The sequence below is a fragment of the Palaemon carinicauda genome, chromosome 7 (assembly GCF_036898095.1).
Source record: "Palaemon carinicauda isolate YSFRI2023 chromosome 7, ASM3689809v2, whole genome shotgun sequence".
Classification (NCBI taxonomy): Eukaryota; Metazoa; Arthropoda; class Malacostraca; order Decapoda; family Palaemonidae; genus Palaemon; species Palaemon carinicauda.
The window spans coordinates 3,660,962-3,681,018 of NC_090731.1; the positions used below are offsets into that span (position 1 = coordinate 3,660,962).

A 20,057-nucleotide genomic window follows, 5' to 3' on the forward strand; every position below is an offset into this window, starting at 1 on the left:
AGAATAACTTTTACGAAACTACTAAAACTGGGTATGCTTATAATCCAAGGTTTACTAAATCTGTAATAGATGAGGGAAAAAGAGAGCCAGACTACTGTACGATTCGATGGCATGTCAGTATTTCTTGGCATAAAGACAGTGGTGTTTTGTAATAGATCAACTTGCTTCCGGCCAGCAAGGAGACAAGTTTTCAAAGATGTGTTTCAACCATACTAAACCAATACACAGGTCCTATAGTCCATTTCTTTTAGCGAGTCATATTTGCACCGACTCGCAACGGTGCCCTTTTGGCTCGGAAAAGTTTCCTGGTCGCTGATTGGTTAGAATTATCTTGTCCAACCAATCAGCGATCTGGAAACTTTTCCGAGCTAAAAGGGCACCCCTGCGAGTCGGTGCAAATATGACTCGCTAAAAGAAATGGACTACTTTATAGTATTTTGCCCTGAATGTTATCAACAGATTTTATTGCCCTAAGATATCCAGTTTCTCCAAATAGATGGCCTTCTGTTTTTCCTTATTATGGTAACAGCAAAAAAGATTTGTGCATCATGAGGGCATCAACATTTAGCACAAAATTCTTAATTTGAATTTATTCTATCTCTGAAACACTTAAATGACCATATATAAACCATTTTACACAAAAAGTCAGACCATCCGCAAATATAATTTCACATAACGTGAATGCTTAGAAACAACATTTCAACACTGAAGTAAAACATTATTGCTCTGAAATTAAGGTGTATAGACACCAATATCCCAACCAGAAAGCTGTGCATAGTATATAAAAAATTCGCAACTACTTAGGGATAGTCACTCTCCCCATAGGACCCCATGTTCATTAGTTCTGTTCTCCTATTCTTATTCTGAAATAAAAACACATAAAAGTGAATTATACACAAAATTAACAGGTTCTAAGCCTCTTATGTGGAAAAAGTCTCCAGACAAAATTACAACTTTTAAGAAGTAAAACTTCTGGCATAGTAGGACCGTCTATGTGAAAATAGTGATCTAGTTGTCTTCAGGGTGGTAAAAAATATAAAGTGCATTTTCATACTGTTCTCTATGATTTCTAATATTAAAGGTATGTGTGGAGTGGATTTACACTCAAAGTAACTATTTCCTTGAAACTCCCGTGAATTCTAGGTCCATATATATCCCATTTTCCCACAATTCAAACCTCAGTCTTTGAGATGTACAGTCTGTGGGGTGCGCAATGTCATTGCGAAAATTCAGATAGTTCTATTTTCAAATTGTAAATGTTGAAATATCATGTTTATAAATTCCTGCCTTGACCCTAAGGAATATCATTTTCTTCACGGATACATTGGATCTCCAATTATCGTACTACTGTACAAGTATAATAACGGATGTGATTCAGTAGATGCTATAGTGTCCTTAAAATCTATTTATGGTTTCTTGCTTGATCTGACCTGTCAAAATCATAATACCATCAAACTAATTCTCCCCGTGACGAGCCATTCCCCGTATTCGAAATCCAAATATTGCTACTCTCTTTAGAAGCATTGGGAACATGTTACGCTCAGTCATTATAAATTTAATCTTTTATTATTTATGTGAAGGAAACTCTGGGTGATAGGAGGATAGATGTGAGAGGGGCAAGAGAGCGTGCTAGAAATAGGAATGAATGGCGAGCGATTGTGACGCAGTTCCGGTAGGCCCTGCTGCTTCCTCCGGTGCCTTAGATGACCGCGGAGGTAGCAGCAGTAGGGGATTCAGCATTATGAAGCTTCATCTGTGGTGGATAACGGGGGAGGGTGGGCTGTGGCACCCTAGCAGTACCAGCTGAACTCGGCTGAGTCCCTTGTTAGGCTGGGAGGAACGTAGAGAGTAGAGGTCCCCTTTTTTATTTTTGTTTCATTTGTTGATGTCGGCTACCCCCTAAAATTGGGGGAAGTGCCTTGGTAAATGTATGTATGTATGTATGAACATTCTTACACAATATGCAACATTACATATCAATGGAAAGAAATTTATTCAGCTATGCGATGAAAACGTAAAAACTTAAATGTAAAAGAATTTTGCAAAGTTGATTTAAGTAATATGTCCAAAAGAAAATGAGCATCGGGTTTGGGGGGCCAAATGTTTTGGTGAAGAGTTGGAGCTCAAGGGATTAATAGAATATCGCTTTGCCTTATATGTTACTATAAAATAAAAATATTCTTATGTGAAATGCTAAACATAGTTATATTAGCCTTATACTGTACTTCAGTACTGTAGAAGGCGGATTACACGGAAAAACAAAATCTCATAGAAATCTGAGACAAGGATTGACCTCCTAGTGGGGGTCAACTAATTAACGTGAGTTACTTTACTCATTCACCTATATTATCAATTAAATCTCACAAAGAACTGGTTAACATCATTGTTCATATTTATTGCTCTACTGTTATCTGACTAACGTTCTAACAATGTCATCAGCCTCGTAGCATCTTTACCCTTATAAATGAAACTGCTGAAAATAGTTTTTACTTTTTTACAAAAATGAAAATTATGATTTTGATTACTGTCGGTGATGACAGAAAACTAAGGACAATGTATGGAATAAGAACACTAGAAAGAAAAGATTGAGTTAAAAAATATTACCAACAGAAGTTTCAAATAGAGAAACGTCATCATATCATGCAAGGTGAGGTATTAACAGATACAGAACATGCTTTCCTCTCGTTACATTCTAGTACAGGATGTCTGTTCCACAAGATACTGAAGTAAAGGATACTCTTATTAAGTAGTAATTTAATTTTTTTTGGAAGCGAAGAAAATCTCTTTCATTTCAGTATCTCGATATTTCAGGGTGATGATGAAACGTTACCCAAATATTACATAAAAAAAAAAACCTTTAATGAAAAAAAAATTGTGATAGTTTTAATAGCAATTCCATTACATATAATATACGTATCGTATAAAAGATTTGATAAAGATGATCGATTAATTCAAATGACGAGTGCATATTGCCCAGTGTAACTACTGCAGACCTGTATCTGAATGCTAATTTTCATTTACATAGAAATATAAGAACAATTATTGAAAGAAACATTTACAAACATCCTTGGTTCTATGAATACCACTTTAACACTTCATCGCATCAGGTCAAGGATGATAGAGGGAGAGTATGACAATTTCCCATAAGTGAAAAAGGTGAACGAAACATATTCTGGGCAAGGGGTGTCTAACCTTCCAGTTCTTTTTTCATATTTGACTCTTATATCCCAGAGCTAAAGGGGAGGTTAACACCATTTTGACTCTTATATCCCAGAGCTAAAGGGGAGGTTAACACCATTTTGACTCTTATATCCCAGAGCTAAAGGGGAGGTTAACACCATTTTGACTCTTATATCCCAGAGCTAAAGGGGAGGGTAACACCATTTTGACTCTTATATCCCAGAGCTAAAGGGGAGGGTAACACCATTTTGACTCTTATATCCCAGAGCTAAAGGGGAGGGTAACACCATTTTGACTCTTATATCCCAGAGCTAAAGGGGAGGTTAACACCATTTTGACTCTTATATCCCAGAGCTAAAGGGGAGGTTAACACCATTTTGACTCTTATATCCCAGAGCTAAAGGGGAGGGTAACACCATTTTGACTCTTATATCCCAGAGCTAAAGGGGAGGGTAACACCATTTTGACTCTTATATCCCAGAGCTAAAGGGGAGGGTAACACCATTTTGACTCTTATATCCCAGAGCTAAAGGGGAGGGTAACACCATTTTGACTCTTATATCCCAGAGCTAAAGGGGAGGGTAACACCATTTTGACTCTTATATCCCAGAGCTAAAGGGGAGGGTAACACCATTTTGACTCTTATATCCCAGAGCTAAAGGGGAGGGTAACACTAAAGTTTCTATTATCAAGTGTTAATGCTTGAGAGACACAAGGGAGTTAGTGGCACACTTGGTCTTCAGTTACCACTAAATAAAATTTGGAAAATGAAAAATTTTAAAGTAACTTGTATTTTTCTTAATACAAACCTGAAGCTATTTCTAAGGGATATTACTTTAAGCTTTGCCAAAACTAATATCCACTATAAATAGCAAAGGGTTTGTATTTAGTGACGGAACAACTACCGTGTTGAATTTTATCCATCTCACACCCTCCCCTTACCAGTGCTTTGTAAGACAGGACCTATTCTTGTGTTGAAACAGATTGAAATGAGGCTAATGGAGAGAATTGAACATATTCCTCTTGCTATGCTGACCATTCATATGACTTTGCAAACCATTTTTACTTTTGGATGTCATTACTATTACTATAGTTTAATAAAACCAAAGTTGAATGAGATTTCCTTCATGCGATAAATCAGTTTATGCATTCAATAAGTGGGCAAAACAAAAACGATGAAGACTATCAAAATGCCATACTCGATATGATGGAAAAATTGGAAACCATACAATTTTGGACCACCCTAAAAGAGGAGATTTTGTCTTCCATGCTGCTTGGTATCACAGACAAAAAACAATTCCATATATCCAATCATCCCTTTTTCCTAAACAACTTGATAAATCCTATGAAAATTGAGAATTCCAACTGAAGTATTATAATATATGTGATGATGATAATGAAAATAGTAACGATGATAAAAGTAATGACCCTCAATAGCTTATGAAATTGAACCTCTCAGGGGAAACAATTTTAAGTTCTCTTATGAAGAGTATTTAATTCTCAAACACCTCCCCAGAGATGATGAACTGCAACCAATAAATTCTATTTATCCTCATTCTCTTGACCAATTTCATTGGCATTTCATCCCCTCTATCATACCATGCCATCAATTAAACCTACCCTTCTAAGGTGTAAAAAATAATGCCATACGTTACATTAAGTTTAAGAATCTTTCCATTCCATAACTTGACAATGACTAGGTTTCTGATTTCCAGTCCATAAGTAGCAAGGCCTGATATCTGAACAGTATCGTGTCAATTGTGCAGACTAGATGACTAAGCTATGGATAATTACTATTATTTGATTCACATGACAACCGACTTGAATCATGGAAAAGACAAATTGACTCCATCTTGGGCAGACCACAACTGGCTCTATTAGCCGTCTGTGTTCTTGTTATACCTATGTTGCACAAATTTATTATAGTAATACCCTGACATACGAGCACTCCAACATAAAGCATTCCAAGATATGTGAAAGCCTCAAAGGAAATTTTTTTATTGAGATACGAGCACTCCTACAGATGGTAATGCTACGATGCCAGGCGCCTGGAAGTTCTCTAAGCCCGCATCACTCATTCATTTCACGTGATCTTCAACTCAAGTTCACATTTCCTGTGTTGTCTTTGCGTTATTTACGTGATTTTAACTTTACTTGTGAACATTTTTTATTCATAAGTGATGGGTACTAAGAAAGGGAATGGTGACATTGGTAGCGAGAAGAAAAAACACATGATGACGATAGAGGCGAAGCATGAAATTATCGAGAAACATGGGTGTGTTTGTCCACGAGTGAGTTGGCATGCCATTACTAGCCGAGTACCTCGACAATATGTACAGCCCTCAAAGAGTAAAAAGATGCAAATAAAAAAAAGTTAAGAATAAAAAGTTTGAAAAATTAAGCTAAGTTAAGTTAAGTTAATTTTAAGTTTGTGTTATGCCATGTGTAAGAAACTAAATACAAAACAGTCCAATTCTCTCTCCTTCCCTTCTTTCTCCTCTATACGCTGCCATTATCCGCTATCGTTTATCTCAAAGGTAAAAACTCTATTATAAGACTGCATTTTATTCCAGATCACAGTAATCATTTATATCATTTTGTAAGTATGTAAAGTATGTTTATACTATACAGTATAGCAATCATAAACATGTTTCTCCATTGTTATATCATTAATTTGGGTGTTTTTAAGAGGGGCAGGAACAGATTAAATTTTTTCAGTTATTTTATATGGGAAAAATGAGCTGGCGATGCAAGCAATTTCACATACGAGCTGGGTCCTGTAACGAATTACGCTCGTCGTATGTCAAGGTATTTCTGTAACTGGAACAGAAACTACTCAAGGGTTTTTGCAATATCCCTTTAACCCCATCTGAATCACTTTCCAACCATTCGCTTCTGTGGTCTCTCCTATACAATACACTTTTCTAACTAGCTCTAAAATTCACCCCTCGTTTACAACCAAATACTTCAGGAACCCCGAAGTCTAAAAAATGTGACTGTTTTTGGTTATGTTTATCTAAAACACAGTGAGATTAAAAGGATAACTTAAACCTCCAGCTGTTAATCAAACTCAGGTGTCACTTCTATTCCTCTTAAAGTCCCTAACATGACATAGACTGAACTGAATGGTTGAGACTAAGCTCTAATGCTGGCGATATAGTTCATAGTCAACTGCTGTAAAGGTAAATATTATCCAATATACGACCGATGTTCTCTGTATAATCCTAGAGATACATACTGGAGGCTATATAACATGGCTTGTTATCATCATGGCAAGGGAAGAAATTATAAAAAAAAACTTTAGTGTGAAAAACTAGGCTGAGTTGAATACCAAACTAACGTCTCCCCTTTTTACAGCGGAGCAAAGAAGGAACTACAATCTGTAGGCAGGATATAAAATGTATTTCAATTTCAAATCAAGGTGATAGGGAAAGAAGAAAGTTACGACATTATTTATTATAGAAAACTATACAAGTATCACATATAAAATGGAGAGTAGTCAGGGATCATATGCAAGATGGAAAGCAGTTATGGAAATAATAAATGGAAGCATTTAAAATATACATAAGCACAAATCAAGATGAACAACCAAAAACACAAATTAAAATTAAATTTATCTTAAATGTATTAAAAACCCAAAACCTCCAGGGGAGTGCGTCAATCCACGCATAGCCAATAAACACGTGCAACATTTTGCAATGAAGATTCACGAGCAAACTAAAGACAATAACCAATGACGTGAGTACCAAAAACCAAACAGTGATGCAAGGACAGACAGTAAAAGGTGCATGCTCCAAAGTGACACCTGTACAGATCAGATCACGAGCACCATGATACACACATGCCGTTTCTCCTGTTGGGAATGTATTTCCCACCATTAACTGCATTTCTGATCTCCCTTGCTATTGCTATACCTAGCAATTTCCCGCCCAGCTAAAATGTTTGACCAGGTATAATTGATGACAATTTAACAGGTCTGTGATTTGTGTCCAGAAAGTTCAGATTCCTTCTGTGCAGACTGCACATTTCTAAAACTTTCGAAACTTCACTAACGATGAGGTTTGACCTTCAAAGAAATGAAGACTCTGGTATAACTCCCAAACATAAGGTAAATCCTTTAAAAAATATGAAACTTGCAGATACAAATAACCCAAACTTAGAAAAAACATGAAAGAAGCAATGGGGAAAGGTAGCAAACTAAAAATGATGTATAACCCTTCTAATTGGAAAAATGAAAACTACGACCATCTTACAAAACTAGACTGATACACCGACTTACCAACAGAAAACTAGCCCTGCTCCTACAAACGATCAAATAGAAAAACTTCATTGCTGCTGCTGCTTTTAAATTACAGTTTTAAGTTTAGTTTTTATTTTAAAAGTAACCTAAGGAGGAATCTCCTGTATAGCATTCTGAGGCCAAAATTGCTAATATTGTGCATCTTTGAAGGAACCTTTCCCTTCCTCATACTATTAGTTTAACATTGGAAACTAAGGGTCATGTCTTAAATATTGAATAACTTTCATCACTCTAATTTCGATGTACAGAAAGCTAACGACAAATATCAACAATGGGTTTTACCTTATCTACATACTGAAGAGATGGATGATACAGACATTACTTGGACCACAGAAAAGAAATAAAAACTAATATCAAAGAGGCTATTTTCATCAGCAAACTTTAATGGCCAGTGAAAAAAATAGCAGCAGCTTCCACTGCAGATCCAAAAAAAAAACTTGAGATTCATTGGAAAATCAATTGCAGCAACCCATATAATATGAAAAAATAAGCAACATGTTGACAACTAGCTGCAACAATTAATCATCATCATAATCTTTGGGTTATCTGCAACAGCAGTTTCAAGAAAAAGAATAAAGAGCAATGATTGCATAGAAAGCTAAAAACTTTTTATTAGCAAGTATAAGTAATTAATAATAAAATTTATTGTGGAAATAAGAAAAAGCTACTTAGTAACCAGGCCAGGAGAAGTAGTTAAGAATAAAATGCCCAGCAAATTTAATTAATATAAGGAACTCGGGGAAAAATAACACCCGCCTTCTACTCTCCTCCGGATGAAACCACTGTGTGCCCTGCAACTGCTTATTTAAGGGCATTTCTTCACAAAATATATAGTCATACATCACCACTTTCAAGGTTCTTTACTTCATAAACTTCACGTGTATATTAAAACTTATTTTGTGTGTATTATGCAAACATTTTCTTAGAAAAAGGCACCAATAAGACAATATCTCTAGAACTGTTTTTTCTGGAAAGGGGAAATTTCTGAGGCACTACTGGTCATTATAGACTTTAATTTGGTCAAGGCTAGCTTAACTCTCCACAAGTCTTTGCTTTTTATGTTAAGGAACCCACTATAGTTTCTTACAAAACTTAAAAGAAAACCTCACTACGGTACAGCATCAGCATAGAACCTCTCATCTATCTTGCTATTAATATTTTTCATTTTTGACTAGCAAAAAAATCCCCTTAGGGAAGAAACACAAAAACATGATTAACAAATCATAAAATTCCAATAAAGTAAGAATATTTCACTTTTAAGTATACTTTTTTAAAGTTTTTTTTTTTTTGCTTTGGCTTTCCTAATTCAAACAAGAAACTAAGACTACATTTTCCCTTTAAATGAAAAAATCATATGAGTAAAGTACATATTCACTAGTAGAGTTCTATAGCTCACAACTTTCCTATATTTATAAGCCTAAACAAGAGGAGGGATACACAGTATCCAAATTGTATCAGTTTAACAAAGAAAATTTTGAAACTTGTGCATATAAATCATCTGTTAATATAAGTCTCCAAGACACCACTGGCAAAATTTGGAAAAACAAGTAAGGCATAGCCATGAGTTTTCACTACTGTGACAAAAACGTGAAAACAGCATGATGACGCTACCGTTAGAATATAGTTCATCATCACACACGAAGGCTTAATACAAAAGCAACAAAACACGGTAGGCAAATTTAGGAAAAGACCAAGCACAGGAACCTACAAAGTCATTTAGTGGCTTTACAAAATACCTGAAGCAACTCTTTTTATCTTTCCTAAACCACTGACTTTGGTGCTTTATATTAAAAAAAGAACACTTTTGTCAGGACTTTGAATTTCCTAACCTGTTCCTGATTCAGGACTGGTCATCACCTGGCAGAGATGAGGTGGTCAAGACGAAGGAGTAGGAGTTTCTGTGGTGAAAGTCACGTAGTACAGGAAGCAGACGTTACACACTCGAACGGCCTTCCAAATTCCAAAGTGTGGCAAAGGAACGGCATGCTGGCTACAATGAGCACAAAAAACCTGAAAAGAGAAGATACATTAGAAAGTTCCAGTTAACCCTTTTACCCCCAAAGGACGTACTAGTAAGTTTCACAAAAGCCATCCCTTTACCCCCATGGACGTACCGGTACGTCCTTGCAAATAAATTATTTTTTTTCATATTTGATATTTTTTTGAAAAAATTCAGGCATTTTCCAAGAGAATGAGACCAACCTGACCTCTCTATGACAAAAATTAAGGCTGTTAAGAGTAATTTAAAAAAAAATATACTGCAAAATGTGCTGGGAAAAAAATAACCCCCTGGGGGTTAAGGGTTGGAAATTTCCGAATAGCCTGGGGGTTAAAGGGTTAATAGTAGTGTAATCCAGTTTTATTGCGAATAAATTAAAATTAAGATTGCGATATTTCAATTTTTCCCTTCCATGTGGTCCTCTTGGTATTTCTGTTATCAAAATAAATCATAACCGGCATAGAATGGCTAGAAGAAAATGTTAGTTTAATTTGGAAATTTACAATACTGAAGTTTGTATACTATTTTATCATTAGAAATAAAATTTTCTTTATTATATAATCTATTTACATGATCACAGCAATCCTTGAAAGCCCTCATTAGCCTCGAACCGTAAAATAATTCCGTGAGCAATATCAAAACAGTATATGTGAGCACAACACAACAACCATTAATTCAACAAACGAAAATTTGTGAGTGACGCAATGGCCACATACCGTTGGCCCAACAAATTACATGAAATCGGTAACTTTACTCTCAGGGTTGAAATGGTCTCTTTCTCTCTCTCCATATGTTCAAGAACAATTCCTTGCATACATCTTTTGTTAGTTTTTTTTTCATCATATAATTGTACATTATAACAGACACATACATGGACAATTCCTTGCATACATCTTTTGTTATAGTTTTTTTTTTCATCATATAATTATACATTATAACAGACACATACATGGACAATTCCTTGCATACATCTTTTGTTATAGTTTTTTTTTTCATCATATAATTATACATTATAACAGACACATACATGGACAATTCCTTGCATACATCTTTTGTTATAGTTTTTTTTTTCATCATATAATTATACATTATAACAGACATACATGGACAATTCCTTGCATACATCTTTTGTTATAGTTTTTTTTTCATCATATAATTATACATTATAACAGACACATACATGGACAATTCCTTGCATACATCTTTTGTTATAGTTTTTTTTTCATCATATAATTATACATTATAACAGACACATACATGGACAATTCCTTGCATACATCTTTTGTTATAGTTTTTTTTTTCATCATATAATTATACATTATAACAGACATACATGGACAATTCCTTGCATACATCTTTTGTTATAGTTTTTTTTTCATCATATAATTATACATTATAACAGACACATACACACAAACACAGTCTACTGTAGAACCTTTACAGAAACATTTATTGGCAATTTTGAAATGTTATAGATACGGCTAGTTAAATTTTAGATAGTTTTCTTTATACAGATAATTAAATTTTAGAAGTGGGTTTTTTTATAATTTCACTACCGTCCTCCGAAGTGTGGAGTTTTAGGCGTTTCCAACTTTTAGAATGCCAAGTTTGGAAGATTCAACCTTTGATTCCATGATCTAACAAACAGGAAAATCCTTGGAGATCACAAAGCACTTTAACCCCAAAAATTATTAATGAGTGTCCATCCATCCATATACCAAAGGCACTTCCCCCAATTTTGGGGGATAGCCGACATTAACAAAGAAACAAAACAAAAAGGGGACCTCTACTCTCTACGTTCCTCCAGCCTAACCAGGGACTCAGCCGAGTTCAGCTGGTACTGCTAGGGTGCCACAGCCCAACCTCCCACATTATCCACCACAGTGTAAAAAAAATAAATTGTTACTCCAAAAGGTTTGAATGCTGTAAGGTCACATGAGCAGAAGAGGAAAGATACAGGTCCTTGTGCTATTGTAGTACTTTATGTATACAGATCGCAGCGATTCTCGACTCCTGTACCACAAGATTTATTTTTAGAGCCGCAAAACATTGTCGCCGCACACCAGACGGTACGAAAAACCAATACATTTTGGTTTCACGTGAATGAACAATAAAACTGTTCTATCCAAACAATATGGTGATACTGAATATTATCCAAAATTGAAATAGATGTACACAGACTCTACAGTACTGTTTATATCAATATCATTATTTAAAAGCATTATGAATTAGGCATTTTAAGGGAAGAGAGCCATTGAGGTGAGATTGCCAAGCTATTGTCATGTATAATACCTTGTTATCAAATTTTAATCTTCGGATTGTTCATTGTTGGAAATGTGAAGTTCACTGTAAATGATGATTTTTTTTCTCTCCCAGGTCTGGATTTCGGAATTTTTATTCGAGAAACCGAGTGAAATCTTGATTTTACAATTAACTTGTTAACAATAATTGCAAATATATCAATACTGTAGACTTCTAATAATGTTCCATGTTACTTTTTAAGATATAAAAAATAAGCATCAGAATCGTCAATGATAGCAGTGTGAATTGCTTCTGTAGTTCAGTATTTAACACGGGTATCATGGTATTGTAAACATTAAATACTGTCCGAGTTTTCCTCTCAGCGACTTCCTGTCGGTTGAGATTGTGCCAGAGTGACTGCAATTGACCAATCAGATTAAGTTTGGACTGATGGTGAAAACCATATTAGCATCTGATTTACATGACCTAGAAGGCGTTCGTGTGGGTGACGTGGCGTGGCCCAAGTGTGGTTTCTGGGGTCTTTGTTACGGCCCTTCCCTTTGATGGAGGAGTTATCTAAATGGAAGACAGCCTGTGAATAGTGGTTTTCACACGCCCCTAATGTATACACGACACTCACGAAGTGCTCGCGCGAGGGTTGTAACCTCTGCATTCCATGCTTTTAATTTTCTCTGGTATATTTCGAAGATTTATATCAGAAAAAGTACCAAGAAGGACTTTTTCACCGGGCGTCACAGGTCTCTCCCCAGAAATAGATTTTTCCTTCATCAAAATCCCTTTATTCTTTAACAGGTGATAGGTAGTTTTCTGATAATTCCCATTGGCAGTCCTGCATCGTATCAGTGTATTTCAGGGACAAGAGTACAATTGTTAATGGAATGTTGAATGGTTATAGTGCAACATTTCACATAGGAAAAATTTCTCACTTGTTACAAATCTCTACATACTTATCTATGTGAACTAGGCTTCTCAAACCTAAGAAATATAAAAACTAAGTGAGAAATGCTACCAATTACTGGTCGCAAAAAATAAACACCAGGCATAGGTTTCAAACTAATAAGCTGTACAATTAACCGATTATAAATACCGTAACAAAATAGGTTCATATTTATGCATGTTTTTTTTTATTATCAAAATAACATCATTTTAAATTTTGGCAAGTGTACCGTGATATTTTTAGATCACCATGATATTTTTAGATCACCGTGATATTTTTATAAATCACCGTGATATTTTTATAAATCACCGTGATATTTTTATAGATCACCGTGATATTTTTAGATCACCGTGATATTTTTAGATCACCGTGATATTTTTAGATCACCGTGATATTTTTAGATCACCGTGATATTTTTAGATCACCGTGATATTTTTAGATCTTAGGTGTGTCGTTTGTATAAAAAAAAAGGGTTGAGAAACTACTCTACCCATTTAGAACTAGGACGGACCACACAACGTTGCTGATAACTCAGCAGGAAAACCTGTAGGTTCCCATACGCCACTCTCCCTAGCTCAGAAACTGTAGAGATTTGTTTAACAGAAAGATTTATCACTGTGATTCAAGCAGTTCAAGATTTATGAAGTAACAAGTAACCTAACAAATCAGACCCTGACAATTATTCAGCTCAAAGGTAGCCTATCGTGCTGGAGGAATTTATAAGCAAATGTAAAATATTACAATTGTAATTACCAAAATATTTTTTTAAGTCTCCAATGCTTCCACAATTTCTTGCCAAGAGTAAAGAACAGAAGAACAGAACGTACTATGGTTAGCAATTTTATTTTCACAGATAACTCCCCTTATGACATTGCAATTAACTAAATCTCACTTTAAGTCTACTGTTCAGTGAACTCTTAAAATCTGTAAACAGAGTATCAACAATCACAACTACTGTATATCCCAAACATTAGCATGGCAAATATGTCTGACATCTTCAAAAGCACAAAATAACACAGAGCTACGAAAAACACGTCCGAACGTTCACGGGTGCTAACAAGGGATGATGGGAGAAGGATAGGTAGTGGTGGTGGTGGGGGGGCAGTAGCTGTAGTGAACGACACCTCGTAGTAACAGGGGATTTTGAGGAGGGAGAAGTCTAATTGGAAAGGAACCTCTGGTAGTGGTATCACTCGCCCCAGTTTTAATACCGACACCCTTTAGGGGTGAGCGAGCTGGATATATTCCTGGCATTCCAAGCAACTTTTTTCTCTAGTATATTTAACAGTATTTATACCTTTGAAATAGTGCTTTAAGGAGCATTTCACTGGGCAACACAGGTTCCTCACCCAGAAATAGATTTTTCCTTCGTCAAAATCCCATTTTTATTCATAAAAAATGTTATTTTTATTAGTAAAATAAATTTTTGAATATACTTACCCGATAATCATGTAGCTGTCAACTCCGTTGCCCGACAGAATTCTATGGAGGGATACGCCAGCTATCACAATACTAGAAGGGGGTGTATTTACCAGCGCCACCTGTGGCCAGGTACTCAAGTACTTCTTGTTGACACCTCCTCAATTATTCCTCGGTCCACTGGTTCTCTATGGGGAGGAAGGGAGGGTCGATTAAATCATGATTATCGGGTAAGTATATTCAAAAATTTATTTTACTAATAAAAATAACATTTTTCAATATTAAACTTACCCGATAATCATGTAGCTGATTCACACCCAGGGGGGTGGGTGAAAAACCAGTGTACAAGACTAAAGGATAGCTAAGTATCCCGTATTTCATATAATCAGTTATCCACAATAACAATGAAATAATAAGTACCTGGTAAGGAAGTCGACTTGAACCGTTACTCTGCCTTTAATAAGATCGTCTTCCTTACTGAGCGCAGCGTTCCTCTTGGGAGGCTGAATCAACTCAAAGGTGCTAAAGTATACAGGGCTGCAACCCATACTAAAGGACCTCATCACAACCTTTAACCTCGGCGCTTCTCAAGAAAGAATTGACCACCCGCCAAATCAACAAGGATGTGGAAGGCTTCTTAGCCGACCGTACAACCCATAAAAAGTATTCAAGAGAAAGGTTAAAAGGTTATGGGATTATGGAAATGTAGTGGCTGAGCCCTCGCCTACTACTGCATTCGTTGCTACGAATGGTCCCAGGGTGTAGCAGTACTCGTAAAGAGACTGGACATCTTTGAGATAGAATGATGCGAACACTGACTTGCTTCTCCAATAGGTTGCATCCATAACACTCTGCAGAGAATGGTTCTGTTTGAAGGCCACTGAAGTAGCCACAGCTCCCACTTCATGTGTCCTTACCTTCAGCAAAGCAAGGTCTTCTTCCTTCAGACGAGAATGTGTTTCTCTAATCAGAAGCCTGAATAGTAAGAAACTGAGTTCTTAGAACTTGGAAAAGAAGGTTTCTTGATAGCACACTATAAGGCTTCTGATTGTCCTTGTAAAGGTTAAGACCTTTTTAGATAGTACCTAAGAGCTCTAACTGGGCAAAGTACTCTTTTCAGATCATTCCCCACCAAGTTGGACAGGCTTGGGATCTCGAACGACTTAGGCCAAGGACGTGAAGGAAGCTCGTTTAGCAAAAACCAAGCTGCAAGGAACATGTAGCCGTTTCAGATGTGAAAACAATGATCCTGCTGAAGGCGTGGATCTCACTTACTCTTTTAGCTGTTGTCAAGCACACGAGGAAAAGAGTTTTTAATGTGAGGTCCTAAAAAGAGGCTGATTGGAGAGGTTCAAATCTTGATGACATAAGGAACCTTAGGACCACGTCTAGATTCCAGCCTGGAGTGGACAACCGACGTTCCTTTGAGGTCTCAAAAGACCTAGGGAGGTCCTGTAGATCTTTGTTGGTGGAAAGATCCAAGCCTCTGTGGCGGAAAACCGCTGCCAACATACTTCTGTAACCCTTGATCGTAGGAGCTGAAAGGGATCTTACTTTCCTTAGATATAACAGGAAGTCAGCAATCTGGGTTACAGTGGTACTGGTTGAGGAAACTGCATTGGTCTTGTACCAGCTACGGAAGACTTCCCCTTGAGACTGATAGATTCTGAGAGTGGATGTTCTCCTTGCTTTGACAATCGCTCTGGCTGCCTCCTTCGAAAAGCCCCTAGCTCTTGAGAGTCTTTCGAAAGTCTGAAGGCAGTCAGACGAAGAGCGTGGAGGATTGGGTGTACCTTCTTTACGTGAGGTAGACTTAGAAGGTTCACTCCTAGAGGAAGAGTCCTGGGAATGTCGACCAGCCATTGCAGTACCTCTAAGAACCATTCTCTCGCGGACCAGAGCGGAGCCAACCAACGTCAGCCGTGTCCCTTAGTGAGAGGAGAACTTCTGAAGTACTCTGTTGACAATCTTGAACGGCGGGAATGCATACAGGTCGAGATGGAACCAATCCAGCAGAAAAGCATCCACGTGAACTGCTGCTGGGTCTGGAATCGGAGAACAATACAACAGGAGTCTCTAGGTTATCGAGGTAGTGAACAGATCTATGGTTGGCTGACCCCACAGGGCCCAAAGTCTGTTGCAAACATTCTTGAGAAGGGTCCACTCTGTGGGGATGACCTGACCCTTCCGTCTGAGGTGATCTGCCATGACATTCATACCGCCCTGAATGAACCTCGTTACCAGTTAGCTTTCGATCTAAAGACCAGATGAGTAGGTCCCTTGCGATCTAGAACAACTTCCACGAAAGAGTCCCTCCCTGCTTCAAGATGTAAGCCAGGGCTGTGGTGTTGTCAGAGTCCACCTCCACCACTTTGTTAAGCTGGAGGGACTTGAAGTTTATCAAGGCCAGAATAACCGCCAACAACTTCTTGCAAATGATGTGAAGTGTCCTTTGCTCCTGATTCCATGTTCCCGAGCATTCTTGTCCGTCCAAAGTCGCACCCCAGCCCGTGTCTGATGCGTCCGAGAGGAGACGGCGGTCGTGTTTCTGAACAGCCAAAGGTAGCCTTCCTTGAGAAGAAAGCTGTTCTTACACCACGCGAGAGAAGACCTCCTCTCTTCGGAAACAGGAACTGAGACCGTCTCTAGCGTCATGTCCTTTATCCAGTGAGCAGCTAGATGATACTGAAGGGAGGGGAGGTGGAGTCTCCCTAACACGATGAACAGGGCCAGCGATGAAAGTGTCCCTGTTAGACTCATCCACTACCTGACTGAGCATCGGTTCCTTCTCAGCATGCTCTGGATGCATTCTAGGGCTTGGAAGATCCTTGGGGCCGACGGAAAAGTCCGAAAAGCTCGACTCTGAAGATCCATACCCAAGGAGACAATGGTCTGGGATGGAACGAGCTGAGACTCCTCAAAATTGACCAGGAGGCCCAGTTCCTTGGTCAGATCCATAGTCCATTTGAAAATCTCCAGACAGCGACGACTTGTGGGAGCTCTTAAAAGCCAGTCGTCTGACGGAGCCGGACACAAGATCATGATACTGCTGCACAGTCTGTGAACTGTCAATCATGGGCAAGCGAGGAAGTACAGTGACAACCCGAATCTGTCTAGACTGTCTGGGTCGTACAGACAACTCCTTAACGGGTTGCTGAGGTTGCCGCACTGCGTCACAACAAGTCACTTCTGTTGGTTGTTGAACGTCTTCCCCGTGACACATTGACTCCGTAAACAAAAAATCCTCTAACAAGGACTAAGCTTGGACTGCATGTCATGCAACACAACTCAAGGTCTATGGGAGCAGGTGTGGTAACAGACGGGATTAGCGACTGAAGTGGAACCATAACCTTCCCTGGAAGCATGTTATGCTTAAATAAAAGTCCATAAGAGGTTATGCAGCTAAAGGCTCCCTCCAAATGACAGAGTCCTCAAGGGAATATCAGAAGGAGGGAGAAAAGAACTTTCTCATCTACAGGGACCTTATCCTAGAAAAGCTAAGTTCTCTGAGTGAGGGTTCACTGGTGCAAAAGCAGCAGACTAGAAGGCAACGTTATGAAACTGCTTGACAGTCTAGTGAGTTGGCAACAACCCAAGATGTGTGACTGAGAAGCATGCGGTAAGGTATGCAGAGCATGATGTATGCAGAGTATGCTGTATGCAGAGCATGCTATATGTAGAGCATGTTGTATGCAGAGCATGCTGAATGCAGAGCATGCTGTATGCAGAGCATGTTGTATGCAGAGCATGCTGAATGCAGAGCATGCTGTATGCTGAGCATGTAGTAAGCAGAGCCTGCTGTAAGCAGAGCCTGCTGCAAGGAAAGCAGAGCGTGTGCATGGCGTTTAACATTTCTCAGAAATTCCATGACCAGTGCTAGAGTGCTTTATGCATGCTTGCATGGGGTTTAAAAATCAACATAATGTTTACCTTACATTCATAACTCATGATTCATATTTTTGCCATGGTTTGAAAATGGAGGTAAGGTATGCTGAACAGCAGAGTCAGAACGAGCTGGAACAACAATAGTTGTGGTTTCCTCTTCAAGACTCTGTTGAGGGAACACCTGAGGCTCAGTCTGCAAAGGCTGAATAAAAGACAAGCAGAAGGAAGGCGCATGGGTGGAGGAGGCTGACTCCTAGCATGAGTGGTTGAACCCAAGGGTTGCGCTTGCTGAGCGGTTGGCGGAAGCGGAGTAGCAAGTTCCAGTTCCTGTGGTGTGAGCGGAGCGCGATGAGGAAGAGGCTGCGCAGAACAAGGTAAATGTCTCGCAAGCTGAGGCTCCTGAGGCGCAAGGCTAAGGTGTTGTGGTGCTTGCCTTGTGGAGGGTTGAGCTCGCTGCAGCGAGAGCTGAGGAGACTGACTCATGGACGGGAGAGGTTGTTGTACCTCAACCGAGTGTTGCATCACTGGTGGAGCAGCAAGTGGAGGCGGAGGAAGAGAGGTATAATCCTCCTGATCCCATTGTAAAGGTTGCCTTAAGGAAGGCGGAGGCTGAACACCACTGGGAACAGCAAACTCAGCACGTGGCTCAACATCGTACGCCTGGCAGGTAGAACTGCGATCAGGCGGAGCGAGCGTAGGCGGAGGGAGTGTAGGCGGAGGCGGAGGAGCAACACTCTCAGCCCGACACTCACGCATCAAGTCCGAAAGCTGAGCTTGCATGGACTGTAGTAGAGTCCACAACATCGTACGCCTGGCACGTGGTACTGCGATCAGGCGGAGCGAGTGTAGGCGGAGGGAGTGTAGGCGGAGGCGGAGGAGCAACACTCTCAGCCCGACACTCACGCATCAAGTCCGAAAGCTGTGCTTGCATGGACTGTAGTAGAGTCCACAACATCGTACGCCTGGCAGGTGGTACTGCGATCAGGCGGGGCGAGCATAGGCGGAGGCGCAACACTCTCAGCCCGACACTCACGCATCAAGTCCGAAAGCAGTGCTTGCATGGACTGTAGTAGAGTCCACTTGGGGTCGGCAGAAACTACAGTAGGCTGAGGAAAAGCCTTAACAGTCGAGCTCTGTTGTGGCAGAACCTTACTCCTCTTAGGCGGAGTGCATTCAACTGATGACTGAGGAGAGTCAGAGCTAACCCAATGACTGTGAACTCCAACTTCGTACGTCTGGCATAGGTCTGGACTTTACGTTTAAAAGGTCTTGAGACCTGAGACCAGCGTTTTCTCCCCTAAATTTCTTCTGCAGACGAGCAAAATAAGGGCTCAATCGTCTGCGGGTGGGAGTGACGGTCTCGGTAAGACACGCCCACAACCACCGAGGATACTTCTGTGCGCCGATCAAGGCCTGCTGAACCCTTCTGCCCTTCGACATTGCTTCTCCCCTGGGCTTGGGAGCTTGCAAGAGGTCCCGGACTGGGAGGACGACTGGCGCGCACAAAAGTACCCTCACGCACAACACTGACATACTTTGCGCTAATCACTTATCACTTTGATTTCTGTTTGCACTTATTTCACTGAACTCGAAACTTTAAGTGGTTTGTACCTGAAACACGCAATTCTATCCTTTCTCAAAAGTTAGTAATTGCGAAAACAGAATTACAATGTAACAGAAAAATCTAATGAAAGATAATTCAGTGGCTGGAAAGAGACTAAACACTAGATCACTCTAGAAACGTTAGTTTCTTCCCCTAAAGAGACTAGGGAGAAGAGCAAAAACGAAGACGACGTTACTCGTACGCCTGGCAGGCTTGAATGAAACGTTTATCCTCTTTCTCCCTACGTCTCTATCTCTCTCTCTCTCTCTCTCTTGACTTAGAACCTGAGAGAAGAGCCCAATCATATATATCGTTAAAACATATTATTGTTAAAGGAAAACTACTGAAAAGTTCCTTTATTAGGATCAAAACCATTAAGTTAAGAAAGAATGAACAAAACGCTAGACACGGTTACTCTTACTGCAACGTGAAACCGTGAACATTCTTTCTCTATCGTAACGATAGAGTGCAA

The 20,057-nt window shown here is 39.1% G+C and overlaps 1 protein-coding gene across 2 annotated transcripts in view; it reads right to left on the reverse strand.

The window, feature by feature from the left end:
• Window positions 1-6,620: 6,620 nt before the first annotated feature.
• LOC137643818 (lateral signaling target protein 2 homolog) overlaps window positions 6,621-20,057 on the reverse strand; it is a 62,211-nt gene continuing 48,774 nt past the window's right edge. For both annotated transcript variants that reach the window (XM_068376511.1, XM_068376510.1), the window contains one exon: window positions 6,621-9,490. In XM_068376511.1, the coding sequence (XP_068232612.1) occupies window positions 9,356-9,490 (135 nt within the window). In that variant the 3' untranslated portion in view covers window positions 6,621-9,355. The remainder of the gene's footprint in view (window positions 9,491-20,057) is intronic.